This window comes from Kogia breviceps, chromosome 4, assembly GCF_026419965.1.
Source record: "Kogia breviceps isolate mKogBre1 chromosome 4, mKogBre1 haplotype 1, whole genome shotgun sequence".
Taxonomy (NCBI): domain Eukaryota; kingdom Metazoa; phylum Chordata; class Mammalia; order Artiodactyla; family Physeteridae; genus Kogia; species Kogia breviceps.
This window is the reverse complement of record NC_081313.1, coordinates 26,300,808-26,318,816: the sequence shown is the minus strand read 5'-3', so window position 1 is coordinate 26,318,816 and position 18,009 is coordinate 26,300,808. Positions and strand designations below refer to the sequence as shown.

Sequence of the window (18,009 nt, the reverse complement as noted above, 5' to 3'; positions counted from 1 at the left end):
CACTAAATAGTATGCTGCTTTTTTATGTCTTAATTTATCAACTTTATGCATTATAGTTAGATTTCTTACAGTCATGGTTAGGATTTCATACATATTCTCTCATGCTTCTCATTTCTCCTCCCAGATTCAGTGATATGGCTATTTCTGTTACTTCAAACAATACACACCAATTCTAGTTCCATCAAGGGTAGACAGTATCTTGGTACTACTCTCTAAGAATCTTGAAACCCTTGTGCTTTACTTTCCCTCTTTCTCCATCCCATCCCCCAACTCAGCTCTTGTTTTCCTTGTGATAACACTTACATTGTGTTCTGTAATCATAGTTTATCTTCTGTGGTTTAGGTTGATTCTAAAACCTTAATGCAGAAAACTGTTTCATTATTAATGACTGTAAATAGTATTTACTCTGGAGCCAAGTACTGTTCTATGATTAGAATTCCTCATGTATTCCATCTTTACAACCCTGTATCACTTAATAGAGAATCTTTCCAGGGTCAAGTTCAAACAGATTTTTCCTTTTTTACACCCTACTAATTGCTCAACTGAGATCATGACTTTTCTTGAGCAGTTTCATATTTCCTGTAAGTCTTTCATTACCCTTTTTTTTCACACAAATCTTCTTGGTGCCTTGATTATATTATGAGATTTTCCCGGGCTCTTGGTCTGCTGTCTATTGTCCAGTCGTCTGTTTTCCTAGACATTCTTCTCCTGGAGGCTTCTGTCCTTCCTTTGATTTCAGTCTCATAAACTTACTGCCTTTCTGGGCCTGCTGCATAGCTGCCTGCCTGGGCTTTTATCTGTCTCCTGAGTTTGAATCCACTGTTTGTGGGATCCCATGATATCTTTCTTGTTTTATTTTTTGCTGAAGTACATTTTCATGTAGCTTCCTAAGAAAAGGCACGTGGGAGGTAAACTCCTTCAGACCTTGAATGTCAAAATCATTATTCTGCGTTAATAGTTTAACTGGGTGCAGAATTCTACATTGATAATCATTTTCCCTTGAGTTTTGAAGACATGACCCTATTGTCCTCTAGCCACTGGTGTTATCAGTAAGTCTGATTTTCATTTACTTGTATGTAGGTGATCTGTTTTTCTTCTCTCTGGAGATTTAAAGGATCTTTTTTTTTGGCTTGAGGTGTTATGAAATGCTATCAATATATGTCACTCAGTGTTGTTCTTTCATTCTGTTTTGCACTCCGTAGATCTTTGAATTTGAAAATACGGCCTCCCTTCAAGAGTGGGAAATTTCTTCCATCTGCTTTTTTCTTTTCTCTAGAATTCCTTCTTGTTGGAGTATTAGACCTGCCATATTTATCCTTTTTTCTCTTTTGTCTTGTCCATGTCCTTCAACTTTATCTTCTAACTAGTGTAAGATTCTTGTTTTACGGATACAAATTAGAGATTTTAAAAATTCTTATCTGTTGCTTTGAGATATCCATTTCCCATGGGTTCATTCTTATTTCTTTTGCAGTTTATAGTAGGCTTTCTTTGAACATCTGGTGATTTTAGCTGGCTGTTCATTTTGGTAAGGCTTCTGGCTGGCTTCACTTTTTGTTAAGCAAGTAGGGAGCAGACCATCAACCTCCAGCTTAAGTTCAGAAATATGAAGGATGTTTTTACTCTTCAATATTAATAATTTCCTAAGTACTCTCCCCCCCCCCACCGCCAAGAGAAATACCCTTCCATTTTATGTCTAATTATTTCTTTTTCTTTTTTTTTTTTTTTGGTATCTTTTTGTTTGTTTGTTTATTTATTTTTGGCAGCATTGGGTCTTTGTTGCTGTGCACGGGCTTTCTCTAGTTGTGGCGAGCGGGGGCTGCTCTTCATTGCGGTACAAGGGCTTCTCATTGCAGTGGCTTGCTTCCCTTGTTGCAGAGCACGGGCTCTAGGCACACGGGCTTCAGTAGTTGCAGCACGTGGGCTCAATATTTGTGGCTTGTGGGCTCTAGAGCGCAGGCTCAGTAATTGTGGCGCACAGGCTTAGTTGCTCCGCGGCATGTGGGATCTTCCCGGACCAGGGCTCGAACCCATGTCCCGTGCATTGGCAGGCGGATTCTTAACCGCTGTGCTACCAGGGAAGTCCCTGTCTGATTGTTTCTTAAACTTTCTTACCCATGTTTTTATATGTTTGTTTCATAATTTATTATTTAATTTGTCCCAGTTTAAAACTGAAGCTGATTAGATTTAATTTATTCACAAAGGATATTACCATCTAAGTAAAAGCTTCTACTCTACTGGATGCTTAGTAAATGAAAATCTTCCATATTTCACAAATTATTTTTTATGGAACAAGATTTGGGATTTTATGTCCTGTTGTATTTAAGGAAAAAAATTATTTATTTATTTATTTATTTTGGCAACACAGCTTGTGGGATTTTAGTTCCCCAGCCAGGGGTTGAACTGAGGCCCTTGGCAGTGAGAGCACGGAGTCCTAACCACTGGACCACCAGGGAATTCCCTATTTAAGAAATCATTTAAAGACAGTTAAGTCTTACATTTTATGTAAGGATATAATTTAACACCTTTTATTCTCATGCTCCAGACTAGGCAAAAACCTTGATTTGAACTTTCAACTTAAGACTAATTTTTATGTAAATTAATTTGAACTTGAACTGAATTTTAAAAAATTAATTTACTTATTTAGACTTAGCTACTTGATATTTAATTGAACAGCTATAGTCCAGTCTGGTCATCTATGTCATGTGAAAGGCAGTTTTCCTAAAGGTATTTGAAATTGGAAGAGAATTTCCCAGATGGGTTTAAGATAACAAATCAGAGAATCTTTATTCTGAACAGTAGTCAGCTGCCCTAGCCCTTGACCCCCTGGGAACTGGGACTGGATCATCATTCTTCATGATGCTTTGGTGGAGCATGTGGTTCCAGCCCAGACGATGGTTAGGGACCTGGCTCTACAGAGTGAGTTAGGTTAGACAGCCCTAGGGATGTCTTTGGTAATTGCTAAATGCACTGGCATCTTTTTATATGATTCCTGGGAAGGGTGACTATAAAATTTATTGTTCAAACTGAGACACATAGGAGAGTGAGAATACTATTAATAATTATGCCGGGGCAATAGGCAGAAACCGGAGCACAAGGTCATCCCTTCCTGAGTCACATGGACTTTTACAGATCAATGGCAGTATAAATCAGATTGCCTGCCTAGTGTACTTGACATTCCTATTCTACTCCAACTTTTGTCTTTTGTCCTATAGGACATGTTTTGGGGACCATGAAATGTGAACAGATACTCGATAAAGAGCAGTGGGATGAACGGAAACAGTATAGGAATTCAAGACTGTCTGAGTTTTACATAACCATGTAGCCTCTACGTGGGAAATCTTATCAGTAAACGTTAAATACAAGTTTCACAGAACTGGTGTATTTATATTTTAAACATAATTCTTTTTCTCAGTTCTAGGAATTTTGAAGAAGTATATGTTATTGGAATTTTTCTTAAGGATGTGGAATTATCCATAGAAAATGTCAATGCCCAACCAATTTCCCACTATTACAGTTTAAACTTCCCTTTTCCTGTCTTATAATTGGCATATATGTAGGAAATGTTAGCTAATTTTAATATCAAAATGTGGAAAACCTCATCCAAATAGAAATTATAAGAGTTTCTTTGGACTCTGTTCTAAGTTTTTGTTTTTTTTTCTTTTTCATATTGGGCTGAAATCTGCCACCCTTCCATCCATTGGTTCTAGTTCTGTTCTCTGGAGCAGCATGGAGTAAGTCTCTTCTATTAGAAGGCAGCTGTCATATCTTCCAAGGTCACCTTTTCTAGACTGAATGTCCCTAGGTCCTCTACTTTTATGTGAAATAATACCCATACTTATAAACTTCATATTGATTCCCTTTGAACACATCCTAATTATCAGTGTTTTCCATAATACAGTTAAAATATGATGGCCCCAGATTTTAATTCTGTGCCATATTTTTTTTTTGGTATTGTGCATACCAGTGAAAGAATACCCTGTAGTATAACCCATGAATCAAACACTCTAGTTTATTAGTGCAACTTCAGCTTATGTCCGGTATTTTTTTCTTAGCTATTCTTAACTGTTGGCTCATATTAAAACTTAATAAGACTTAGCTAAATAACTGTTGGGGCTCTCCTTTTTTTAAGAAGGCATTTTTCTGCCTTGGTCATATAGCTTTAGCAAGTGTGATTGTGAATGTATTACTTACTCAAGAGAACCTAAAACAACAAAAACGTTTTCATTTGCTAACATTTGTGGGCCTGGTTTTATGTGATATAGGCTCTCAATTTAAAAATTAAAGTAAATGTTATTTTAAGAACTTTAGCTGAAGATTCATTTGATTTACAGTTTTAGAAAATGTTTTTGTCTCTCTGAGGTTTAAATGGTTATGACTGCAAAGCATCTGACTTAGGTCTCCTTTTGCAACATGTGCTACTTTTTAAGAGAAAAAGAAATGTGTATAATGAATTGCTGCCTATGACCTGGAAAATTTATCTAAAATAATAGATATTGCATTGTAAATTCTGTACCTTACAGCAGGATTTCTCAACCTCAGCACTGTTGACATTCTTTGGATAATTCTTTGTTGTGGATAGCTGTCCTTTATGTAACAGCATCGCTGGCCTCTACCCACTAAATACCAGTAGCACACATCACCACCTCTTCCTCTGCAGTTTAACCATCAAAAATATCTCCAGACAAGGCCAGATATCTCCTAGAGGGCAGAAACTCCCCTAGCTGAGAACCACTGCCTTAACAGCATCAGAAGTATTTATGTCATCTCGGTAATAGTTTCTACCTTAAATGTTTTCCATAATTGGAGTTAGAATACAATATTTTTCTTGATATGATTTCCTTTTAGAGATTTTTTTTAACTATAGAACATAATAAAGAATTATACATATAACAAATACTTTTTTAAGTTCCTAGGTTGATCAGTTTTTTCTTTCTTCCTAATACTGCTTCTTAATCCCAGTTTGTCCTCCCTACTTTGTGATATGATCTTCGATCTGAAACATGTGTGGCTATCTAATGTATTCAGATTAAGGAATGAAAATTATGCAACAGTAACAAATAGGGTGTTGGTTAGGTGGTTTATTAAGCTCAAAATACCTGTTCTCTTGTAGTCCATGATTAAATTATTGGGAAATGTGCTTTTGATTTAAGTTGATTAAACTCCTAGATTTTAAAAATTAAATTGTATTATGTTTATTCTTCTACTCCACAATATAGCCAGCAGCCAGCTTCGGGTGTAGCCTACTCTCATCCAACTACGGTTGCTAGCTACACTGTCCATCAGGCTCCAGTAGCTGCTCACACAGTTACTGCTGCCTATGCACCAGCAGCCGCCACAGTTGCAGTTGCCAGGCCTGCTCCAGTAGCTGTTGCAGCTGCTGCAACAGCTGCTGCATATGGAGGGTACCCCACTGCACACACAGCAACCGACTATGGTTATACGCAGAGGCAACAAGAAGCACCTCCACCACCACCCCCAGCTACTACACAAAACTACCAGGTAAGAAAACTACTTTCATTAGCCTTAACATATAGGTTCAGTGGCTTCAGTGTTTAATGTAATGTCCAAGCCAATGCTTCTCAAAGTTGGGTCTTCCAAAATATACCTCTAATGATACAGAAAAGTGAATGTGTATTCCTAGGTAATTTGGGGGTATACTCCAAGCATTAAGTTTCCTTGCAGTGAGTTTTATATTAATAATCCCCCAGTGCATTGCACTCCACTCTCTATATATGTTTGCTTTAATTAAAAAAATACAGTAATTTGGACTTCCCTGGCAGTCCAGGAGTTAAGACTCCATGCTTCCACTGCAGGGGGCACAGGTTCTATCCCTGGTCAAGGAACTAAGGTCGTACATGCCACATGGCATGGCCCAAAAAAAAAAAAAAAAAGATACATTAATTACTGGTTAAGTATTTTAATTTTATTACAAGTTTTTGAGAAAAATTAAGACATATAGGGTCTTCTGCCCCCTTTAAAAAATTTTTATTTATTTATTTATTTTAGAGACTTCTGCCCCTTGTTGGTACTATGGCATTATTTATCCACTTGGGACACCCCTGTGTCTCCTATTTTGAGCCATGAGCCTCAGCTGAATAGGACAAATTACATAGTGTCTTCTTGAAACTTATCAAGGGTGGAAATTCTGTTGCCTAAATGTACATTCTTCCCTCAAGGTGTTCTTTCTTAGTTTGTAATAGAAATTGATCCTGCTCTTAATTCATCTAATTGCTTCTTATTAGGTTTATAGGGACATAAAGATCTAAGTCTGTTTGTGATAATATAATTCTCTTTATGTCTGATATGACACTAAATTACTACCTGCTTATTTAATTAAATTTGGTCTTAATCCTTTAACCCATTTTTTGTTTGTTTGCTTTTAGGATCTGTTTTTTAAACTTTGGTCCTTCTGGACTTCGCCTGGTTTTTAAATATTATTTCTAAAATACAGGGATTTATTTTGTTAACTAAGAAACGAACATGAATCGGCAATATTAGAATTTGCTATTAATATTTAGCAGGTTACTAAACTCAGGATTACTTTAACATGTGTGATTGTTTTCATTATGTCCAGAGACAGAATACAATACATTTTATTGTTTTTGATAGGATGTATGAAGCCCATCATTTTCTGGGCCCTGCCAACTCTTTCAGCCTTTCCTCCTGCATACCTCAGGTGTATCTCCCCAGCTCTCCTCACTATATGCAGTGCCAGAATTCACCCAAATCACCTTGATCTTCCATTGCCTTGGAGATTTATATTTAGCGTTCCTTTCCCCTGGTACCTCTGTTCCCCTTTCTTCCACCTAGAAGCTCCTACTCATCATTATGTTAATGAATAGTAGTAAATAAGGAAGAATGAAAAGAAAGCTGGAACAGTCACAAAGCTTAGAACACCCAGGTGTTCTTTACTGTGGGATCCATCTTTAAGGCAGATCCGCCAAGCAATTTTTTAATAAAATTAATTTTTAAAAATAATAATGCTTATTTTAAAATTTTGATGATTTTTCCGATTGTAAAAGTTAAGCATACTGCTTAAAATGGTTTTGACCTTATTTGATGAAGTCCAAAATGAATGCCCTTGGTATTGAATTTGAATCTTCTGTCTCTGTTCATACATATTTAGGCTTTTGTTTTTTTATTGCATTTTTAATGTAGTAAAGATGAGGGTTTTTTTCCGTCTGCCACTTCACTCATAGCAAGATTTTCTTTCATTCTCTTTCTTTAGGACTCGTACTCATATGTAAGATCCACAGCTCCTGCTGTAGCTTATGATAGTAAGCAGTACTACCAACAACCAACAGCAACTGCAGCTGCTGTAGCTGCTGCTGCCCAGCCACAGCCTTCTGTTGCTGAGACCTACTATCAGACAGGTGGGTTTTATTAACATATTCCCTTTCATTGTACACTATTGAAACATGTTATTCAAGGTGTTTTTTAACGAAAATATGCTTTTGAATCCATTTAAACTCATTGTGTTATATTACCTTGAGGGGCAGGTTCTAACCATGTCCTTCTCTTTCTCCACAAGAATGCCTTTGAGTCCCAAAGAGAGAAGATCTTGGAGGCAATTCATAATCATGTCCTTCCTTCCTGGAAGTGTATTTCATATCTGTTCTTCAGATTATAGTTCTTTTCCTGGTGAAATAAGCTGTACAAAAGAAGTTGTGGCAATAACTTCTGGCCACCTTCTTCTCTTTGTCCGAAATGCCCAGGCATAACTGCTGAATGCCTTTGTAACTAATGGAGGCCCTAGTATGGTTTCCATTTTGTGGACCCTTTCTTTTTTTGGCTGTGCCACGCAGCTTGTGGGATTAATAGTTCCCCAACCAGGGATTGAATCCGGGCCCTCAGCAGTGAAAGCTCGGAGTCTTAACCATTCCGACCGCCAGGGAATTCCTGTGGACCTATACTTTTAACTCATCTTTCTCTGATCTGTAATGACAGTTGGTTCTGTTACCAGCCACTGATATTACAGTATATATTAATGGTTTGAATGCAGGAAGTGTTTTGTTTGCAAAGAAGCCTACATATTTGTAGTCTTTAAAAGATGGGGTTTTTTCATAGAGATTTAATTGAGAACTTTTAAAGCAAAGCTCTCTTAGTTCTGAAAAATAGCAACTCCTTTACTTTAATTATTTTCGAAGGACCATGAGAGTGTGGGTATAGCCTTGGATTAGGAAAGAGTAGAATTGGTTTCTAGCACTGGCATTACCACAATGTGGGCAAGTGATTTTTTACCTCATTTCATCTCTGTTCTCTTATCTGTGAATGGGTAGTTGACTCAGATCTTTTTTTTAAAAATTATATCTTATTTGATTTATTTTTGAGTAATACTTTTTTATTATTTATTTTATTTAATTACTTTTTGGCTGCATTGGATCTTTGTTGCTGTGCACGGACTTTCTCTAGTTGCAACGAGCAGGGGCTGCTCTTCGTTTTGGTGCACAGGCTTCTCATTGTGGTGGCTTCTCTTGTGGAGCGTGGGCTCTAGGCGTGCAGGCTTCAGTAGTTGTGGCGCACAGCCTCAGTAGTTGTGGCTCGCAGGCTCTAGAGCTCAGGCTCAGTAGTTGTGGTGCACAGGCTTAGTTGCTCCGCAGAATGTGGGATCTTCCCAGACCAGGGCTCAAACCCCTGTACCCTACATTAGCAGGCAGATTCTTAACCACTGTGCCACCAGGGAAGTCCTGACTCAGATCTTTCTAGGTTACTTTTAGTCCTAAGATTGATTTTATGAGTCCTTTAAAAGTGGTTTAAACATATTTTGCATTATAATGACCCTGACTTTTCTTATCGTCTCTTTTCTAATGATTTGTGGGTACAGTGAACTATAATGAACTTCCTGATTTAGTTACCAACGTTAGATAGATTGTGCTTAAGAGTACTGAAGTAATCTGAGAGTCAGAAGACCTTGGTGTAGTCTGAACTCTTGACATTGACCATGTGACTTCTGTAAATCATTTAGCTCCTGGACATCAGGGTTTTTTGGTAAAATGTTGTACTCATCTATATGTTGTGTGGATCAGATTTCATACTATGTGTAGGAAAAGTTTTATAAACTCTTAAGTGCTATTTATTTCAAGTACCCTTACTTAACTAGGCATGAAATGATTTTGGCCCCAGATATTTGGGCCTTTCTCAGATAATTACGTTTGTATACTTTACTGATCATTAATAACGGATTAATTATTAATTTAGTGATAATAAGTCAAGATTCTTAAAGTATACATTTGTTTTAATATGTTCAAGGGCAGTGGAAAGTTTAGCAGAGACATTAATGGTAGCCATTTAAGAACAGCTGCACTCATGCTATTGACATTTGAAGAATTAAGTCAGTAGCACCTTGTGGGTTGTAATTAGATTGAAGTTCACTATGGATAAATCAGTAAATTGCCAAGAATAGTATATGAACAAGTTCCATGTAATTAAACATTGAAAACTTCACTGTGACTTAAATTATATTTGAGGCTCTCTCTATTCTGTTCCCAATATTAAGCATAACTCTCAAGTAGACTGACTAGCCCAAATACACACACACACATACCCTTTTCTAAAAACTTTGTTTATTGCTAACATGTTTTAAATAGTGCTGGTGTTTTAGTTAGTGGCAAATTTTGACAAATGTCATTTTGGAAATATGTAAAAAGTGGAGGGATAGTAAATTTATACAGATGCTATATTTTCTTAAGTTGGTAATAAGAATTTTATCAAGAAGAAATTGCTAACATAAAATTTACAGTTAATGATGTTTACATTTTTTTTTCTAGGGTATTGGTACAGTAACTATAGTGGTTCACCCTTCTAATTTTCTGATGTCTCTTTCCCAATTTAGCCCCTAAAGCAGGTTATAGCCAAGGTGCAACTCAGTATACACAAGCCCAGCAAACTCGACAAGTGACAGCCATAAAACCAGCCACACCAAGTCCAGCTACCACTACTTTCTCCATTTATCCTGTATCCTCCACCGTACAGCCAGTAGCAGCTGCAGCTACTGTGGTGCCGTCCTATACCCAGAGTGCTACTTATAGTACCACGGCAGTTACTTATTCTGGTAAGGCTGATAAACTGTGTTTCAATGAGTAAGCAAATTAAAAAGAGACTCACTAAGAAACTATCTTGATTTTCTGTGGAATGATCTTACTCCCAGTAGTAAGAATTGAATTAATTGATAGGTGTTAATACAAATATATGTGCATAATGTGACAAATGAACTACAATAGAAGTTGTAAGGGGTTTTTTTGTTTTTTTGTCTGTTTGTTTTTGTTTTTGTTTTTGTTTTGTGGTACGCGGGCCTCTCACTGCTGTGGCCTCTCCCGTTGCGGAGCACAGGCTCCGACACGCAGGCTCAGTGGCCATGGCTCACGGGCCCAGCTGCTCCGCGGCATGTGGGATCTTCCTGGACCAGGGCACGAACCCGCGTCCCCTGCATTGGCAGACAGACTCTCAACCACTGTGTCACCAGGGAAGCCCTGTTTGTTTGTTTTTTATTAGAGAAAATAACACCTAGTATTCTACAGGGTCATATCCTGTCTGACTTTTCCAAATGAATTTGAAAGTTCAAAGTTAACTTCGGGAAATAACCACTGACAGATTCTTTATATTGTTTTTTCATCTCTCAAGGAGCTATATCTTCATATTTATCCTCAGGAATAAGTAACCTTAAAAATATTGGGGGCTTTTATAAACATCCATAAGATGATGGTTATATAACACATCTCTTGGAAGGACAGAGTAGATTTATTTTCCTTAAATAATCATATATTGTCCCTGGAGAAGAATAATTACTAAAACCTTCTTGCAGTGCCCACTGCTCTTCCTAATTTCCAGCTGAGGTACTTTGTAGTGTTGCAGTGATGAAAGTCACACATGGCTTTTTTGAAGACACTTAGCTTTGTACTACTGTATGGTTTGTTGTTGTTTTGCATTTTATTTATTCCTTAGTATGCTGTCTTGTTCCATGGAGGATTTAAGGTGATATAGGCCGTTGCATTTCTTACCTCTTGATGTTTTTGTGGCAGCCTAGCTACTGAATTTCTAAACTATTTTTTTATTTTTTAGAGATTTTTTTTATCTCTTACCCTATGTCAAATCCTGTGCTTGGTGCTGGGGATAGAAATCAGGCAGGCATGATGTATTTGGGATCAACAGTTCATTGTGAGTGGAATACAGGATACATGGGGTAACTATCAGGAGATGAGGCTGGAAACGTCAGTGTGGAAAGTTTTGTAGGGTCTGCTGTGGTGTCTGTGTTTGTGGGCAGACAGGGTGTCAAAGAGGAGATCTCAAGAAGGGGAGCTATGGGAACAGATTTATGAGTTAATTAAGACAGCCATGTGGAAATGAACTGGCATGAGGAGATGTTGTTATTCAGGATTGCCCAGATACAACTTTTCTGCCTTTCTCTGATTAGCTAGTTATAACTGTAAATGGAGTTATTTCAGTGAAATCTGTTTGGACACTAAAAAAAATCCACATTAGCTTTAACAAAATAAGGAATATGATAACTGTCTTTTCCTATTCCTTGTTTCTGTCTTACCTGTGCTCCTTCTCCCTTTATCTTTTCTCTGTCTCAGTGTTTGTCTCTCAGTTGCTTGAATATACCTTACACAGAATGAAAATAATTATTTTTATTTACTGCTTATTATGTAAGTAATACATCATTTTAAACCTTGAAAGTATGGATTTAAAAAGGAGAAAAAATTAAATTACTAGACATCTACCCCTAGACACTAATTACCATTAACATTTTAGTGCATGTCTTTCTAGACTTTCTTCCATGGGAATATGCATATATAAACATCAAGGTTTCTTTATAAAAATGAATTTGTCTTGTATCTACTGTAGTGTAAACTCCTTTCCTCATTGTGAATGTCCTTTCTAAGTATAGAGATATACCATTCCTTGGATTCATGTTTTTTCCCCAATTTTAGAAATTTTTAATTCTGCAGAAAAGTGAAAAAATATTATAGTACAACAAATGCCTGTACAGCATTTACCTAGACTCACCAAGTATTATTTTGTCACATTTGCTTTATCTCGCCTCTCTTTAAACATATTTTCAAATGGTTCAGCACTGTTTTATAAGTTGCAGGCAAACATGGTGCTTTGCCTAGGATTCTTCCACATGTATTTCCTAAGAATAGGGGCATTCTTTTTACAGCCACAATTCAGATAAGGAATTGGACATGGATATTACCTAATAAATTTTCTCCAGTTGTCCACAAATGTCTTTTATGGCTGGGCTTTCTCTGTGGTTAATGTATTTGTGTTTGTGCTTTGTTTTAAATTTAGGGTCCAGTCAAGGGTTATGGGTTGTATTTGGTTGTTAGTTTCAGTTTCCTTTAATGTAGAATAACCCCTATTTTTATCTTGTCTCTCATGACCTTGATGTTTTTGAAGAGTTCAGACCAGTCGTCTTGTAGAATATCCCACAATCTAGATTTACCTGATTTCTTTTATGTTTAGATTCTGGCAGCTTTTTAGTTAATTAAACTACTTATGTGAGCATTACATTTCAGCACATCAGGTGCACAAAATAAATAATGTTAGTTTATTCCTTATTGATGGTGCCAGGTATAATCACTGATTAAAGTGGTGACTACCAGATCTTTTCATTGTAAAGATACCTTTTTCCATTTTATAATTAACCAAGTAATCTATTGGCCTATTACTCAACTACCTTTCTCTCTAAGGTGTTAGATCCTATGAAAATCTCAGTAACTGAATCAGGTTCTCCAATGGTGAATGCAAAATCCTTTTACTAAGAATCAATGTAAAAGGATTTGGATTCTTAAACATTCTTCCCTGAAGAGGAGTCCCCTCACCCCTTCTTTTTTAGTGTTACTCTGGGCTCCTTTTTTATTCAGTGTAGTATCCATTGCTTTCATTTTTCTTTCTGAGTCACACAGTGTCCCAAATTTGGCCAGTGGGATCCTTTTCAAACCAGCTCTGAGTCTTTTGAACTTGGCATCATTTGTCTTTGAGCACTTCTTTCCTTTCTGGCACAGTAAGATGTTATTCTGCCTGATTCACCATTGTATCCCTAGCATCCAGCATAGCTTTTTTTTTTTTTTTTTTCAGCATAGCATTTGACATAGGGTAAGAGATAAAAAACCTCTGAGAAATAAAAAAAAAATTTTTTTAATTCAGTAGCTAGGCTTCTAACAGCCAAGATGCAACAAAATATCAAGAGAGAAGAACTGAAATTTCCCATATCACCCTAAATCCTGCACAGAACAGGACAGTGTATTAAGGAATAAATAAAATGCAAAACCACAACAAACTTTGAGCCTTTCCTGCCCTAGACTCACAATTAGCCATTTCACAAAGAAGCCTTGGTTTCTGTATGGCATTGGTATTTAGAAACCAAGATCTATGCTTAGAAAAACGTAGTTTTTAATGACTGTCTTACTGTATGCATGTACCACATTTTAAAGGTTCTTTTTGGGGACACTTAGTTTCATATTAAGGAAAAACTAGAAACAACACTAAGTAAACTAATCCTTTTATGTAAAGATTTGTGTGTTTGCCTGTTGTTTCCCTAGGATAAATTCCTAGATTTGGAACTGTTACATCAGAGTATATACTTTTTAAAGAACATGTGATACACAATGTGAAATTGCCATCCAGAGAGATCATTATTAGGGCTTCTGAATTGTGTATCTGCAATTTTATATCAGCTACAACTTAAGTCAGCTGTTTTATCTCATTAAAAATGAGTTCTAGAGTATTGGTACCTACTAAATGATGACTTGTAGTATGATGCATTTACTGTTGAAGTGATAGTTTTTGTTTCTGATACCATACCTTTAAAAATTATGTTTTAACTGCTATATTTATGCAACTTTCTAATTGACAAGTATTTATAATAAAGGTGCTTTTTAAGTGAAACTGTTTTAGCATTTCCAAATTGAGCTTTTACTTAATTTAGAGACACATCCTTATATTTATTTTCCCATAGTGCTTTATAAGATATGTACATTTGTTTCCTAGTAGTTATAGGAAATTTAAAGGTGTTCCTTAGCAGAATTCCAGAACCTTCAGCCTACCTTTCAGTTTATGCTTTGATTTTTTTTAAAAAAACTAAGTAGTAAGCTATAATTAAGCTTACCTTTTTATTAGTTTTAGACTACACGTGTACAAATGAAGGAGGTTATTTTGTAAATATTATGCTTAACCTAGTGATTTTTGTTGTTTAAATAACACAGAGGACCTTACAATCTCTCAGCCTCAGTTTTTTCATCTCTAAAGTAAGTATAGTAATACCTGCAATACCTAACTTATAGTTCTGTTCTGAGACTTCACTGTGTCTGGAACACTGCCTCCCATAGTGTGGATTCTCAATTTTAAACCTAGGGAATTCCCTGGCGTTTCCAGTGGTTGGTACTTGGCACTCTCACTGCTGTAGGCCTGGGTTCAATCCCTGGTTGGGGAACTAAGATCCCGCAAGCCATGAGGTACTGCCAAAGGAGCAGAAAAAAAAACCTAGAAGTCCTGGTCATCCAGCATTGTAGGATGCTGCTGCCCTTATTCTCCTTTTTATTTTCTTGATACATATAATTCATGAAGTTATATTTTAAGTGCCATGTTTACAGTTTCTACACACAACTAGTTATTTGGAAATTTTCTATTAATAAAGATTTCATATAAAAATTATGGTCCTGGGCTTCCCTGGTGGCGCAGTGGTTGTGAGTCCGCCTGCCGATGCAGGGGACATGGGTTCGTGACCCGGTCCAGGAGGATCCCACGTGCCGCAGAGCAGCTAGGCCCGTGAGCCGTGGCCACTGAGCCTGCGCGTCTGGAGCCTGTGCTCCTCAACGGGAGGGGCCACAACAGTGAGAGGCCCACGTACTGATAAATACATACATACATACATACATACATACCTAACCAGTAATAATCCACAAGTAGCTTTGTTATTTTAAAAATCGGACAATTTTATGGTGTTGCTTAAAGAGCGAAATTTAAACTGTACATGTTTCCGACTATAAATGTGAAAGTATTTGGCTGTGAGCTTAATTATATTCTTTTATCACAAACTTCAGTAATAGAGGCCACTGGTAGGACTGACAAAGATATTGATTTATAGAATTTTTCTTTTAACCAATTATACCAAGTGTTTTCTAAATTTTAGAACTCTGATCATATGCTTATTATTGATGTGTTTACCTGCTTCTTCCTACCTTCATTTTTAGGTGTTTTTTTCCATTACCAAATTTTCTTTCTTTATATCTTCATAAGCATTTATATAATTTAATAACCTGACATAAAAGTCTACGAAAGTTTTTCATAAAAGTTGCCCAACTACTCCCTCCCTCCCTCCCTCCCTCCCTCCCTCCCTCCCTCCCTCCCTCCCTCCTTCCCTCCCTTCCTCTCTCTCTCTCTCTCTCTCTCTCTCTCTCTCTCTCTCTCTCTCAATCCACTTTCAGATTCCTATGATTCTGATTTCCCATGCATCTTAACCTTCACTTTTCCAATTCTTATTTTCTCCCCTGTGTGTATAAGATATATTGGAGTCAATGTGTCATAAGTCTTTACTCCTCAGTATAGCAGTCTGCATTTGAGATACCAAAAAGTTCAGTTTTCCTTAAGTAGTTCTCCTGTGCCATCATGGCAGCTAGGAATCTCTCTTTTGAGCCTTAACTCTTGGCCCACTCATTTCCGCTTTAGGGGAAAGGATGATAATTAAGGAGTCCAACAAATTTCCAGAGATCTTAGTTTAGGAAGCAGTAAGTTTTCCAGTTTTGCGATAGGGTTATAAACAAAATCATCAACTTTGTCACATGTAAAGCTTTTATAGATTTTTAAATCTATAAATCATAACATAAACAGCATGTATGTATTATATCAATAACTAGTCTGATGTGTTATCAAAGACTTTGAACAATGGAAATGGATAGAATCCATACATTTAACCGGAAAATTCAGTGCTTTTTCACCTTTTGGCAGATGAGAACCAGTGCTTCTTTATTTGCTTCTTTATTTCAAAATCTTTTCTGTGTTGTCCTAGATGTTCATCTGAACTCCAACTCCATATTATGGACTTCTGCTAAGCTTTATTCACTTTGCCTCTCCAAACCAGCTTCTGTCAGCTCCTTGCTTTTATTGGTTGCACAACCCATCAGTCAGTCACTGGGATTCAGATTCTTGGTGTCATCTTTGTGTGTTTTCCTCTTCTTTCACATATTGTATCCTCTAAGCCACCAAGCTTATAAAATCTTACTTTCATGACTTTCTTTTTTTTTCCCTTTCTAATATCCTAGTTCAGACTCTTCCTCAAATCCAGCACTTCCCAGATTATTCAGAGGAATTCTGCTTGGGGAAATACTAATAACAGGTTCCATAACCACATAAGTTTATCAAGCCTTTCACTTCCCTCCAACGGAACTATAAGCCTTCTTGAAAGCAGTGACCTAATCTTATTCTTACTTCGTATCTCCACGACACCTGGCACGTATTGCGTAAATACTGTGTTGGTTGACTTACGTTAAAAGGAAGATAAGTGAGATTTTTTTCCCCAGGTTTTGTGAGATGTACTTTATTTGTAAATATGCACATGTAAACCTACCTTTATTAGCAGCATTTATTGGATTTAAATTCATAGCATTTATCTTGGCCTTTTATAATTATGTAACATAACCTTTGTTTGATTTTATCTGTAAGGTACATCTTATTCAGGTTATGAAGCAGCCGTGTATTCAGCTGCATCCTCCTACTACCAGCAGCAGCAGCAGCAACAGAAGCAGGCGGCGGCAGCGGCGGCAGCAGCTGCTGCAACAGCTGCTTGGACAGGGACCACCTTCACTAAAAAAGCACCATTCCAAAATAAACAACTGAAACCAAAACAGCCTCCCAAACCACCCCAGATTCACTATTGTGATGTTTGTAAGATCAGCTGTGCTGGACCACAGGTACTTATGTTGTATGCTTTCCCATGAGTCTTCAGTGGTTGGGTTTTTTGTTTTTTTGTTTTTTTTTTCTGCTGCTAAACTTAAAATAAGTGATTTAGGGAAGAGTCTGTTTATAAAATCTAGTGAGTTCAGTTCCCTTCCCAACTTTATTTGTTAATACTTTATTTAAGAGTGTCTAGTTTTCGTATAAAAATTTGATAAGCAGTTTGGCAGACAAAAGGCATAGTATTTGAAAAGATCAGATTTTGACTCTTTAGTAGTTTCTTCCAGTTGTATCCACTCCCACCCTTGCCCAACCTGTGTACCTTCTTTTTAATTTACTAGATTAGTTCTGTCTACTTTTCAAAACAGAATTTGTAGGGTATTTTCAGTTACCAGCATTTGCTGAGTTACACCAAATTAGGGAATATTTTAATATATGTGACTAGTAACATAAAACCTTTTTTCCTTTTTTCAGTATGATAGGAAACAGGTTCATTGTGATTGCTTGGTTAGGGGAGAGGAGACAGATGGGGATTGTTTGCAGCAACCCAAGATTAAACCTGAACGGGAACAAGAATGTTGGTTTTAGGATTTGAGGAGTGTATCTTACTCAGTAGTGACTTTTAAAGGGAATGATGCTATGAGTGGCAAATGTAAACCATAAGAAACTTGTTGAACATGTGATACCACATAAAAGGATAGAACATGGCTCTAGGGTAATAAGTTAATTGCAGCATTTAGAATGAGTATATATATAAGGCTGACCATTGATCTGGGGGAGCGGGATGGTTACACAAGAACAGGCCAAGGGTACTTCTGCAAGTCACAGGCAGTGCCATAAGGGGTTAACGAGCCTTAGAGAAAAATACCATCGAGGTGGTGAAGTAGGGTGAGTTAGAGTCTAATGTAGACATAAGGAGGGAGAATAAGTTGGTTCAGATATAAGGGGCCATGGTTCCAGTCCTCTCTGCAACTAACTTGTGGCCCTGGGCAACTTGGAGACCTTAACTTCTTTGGGCTTTTGTTTCTTCACTTCTGTAATAAGGACTTGGCCTAAATAATTGAGGTTCAGACTGCTTCACGGAGCTACTTTAGACTGCCACAGATAGTGAGAGGA

At 37.0% G+C, this 18,009-nt stretch overlaps 1 protein-coding gene across 6 annotated transcripts in view; it reads left to right on the top strand.

Annotated features, from left to right (window-relative positions):
* ZFR (zinc finger RNA binding protein) overlaps window positions 1–18,009 on the top strand; it is a 77,483-nt gene that overhangs the window by 13,477 nt on the left and 45,997 nt on the right. For 2 of the 6 annotated variants that reach the window (XR_010840096.1, XM_059060825.2), the window contains exons 3-7: window positions 3,708–3,731; window positions 5,217–5,499; window positions 7,229–7,373; window positions 9,833–10,051; window positions 16,663–16,910. Coding sequence is in view for 4 of the 6 variants with exons in the window: in XM_059060825.2 (XP_058916808.1) it covers window positions 3,708–3,731; window positions 5,217–5,499; window positions 7,229–7,373; window positions 9,833–10,051; window positions 16,663–16,910 (919 nt within the window). In the remaining 2 variants the exon portion in view is untranslated. The remainder of the gene's footprint in view (window positions 1–3,707; window positions 3,732–5,216; window positions 5,500–7,228; window positions 7,374–9,832; window positions 10,052–16,662; window positions 16,911–18,009) is intronic. The other 4 variants (XR_010840097.1, XM_059060827.2, XM_067030854.1 and 1 more) reach the window with 3 other exon arrangements.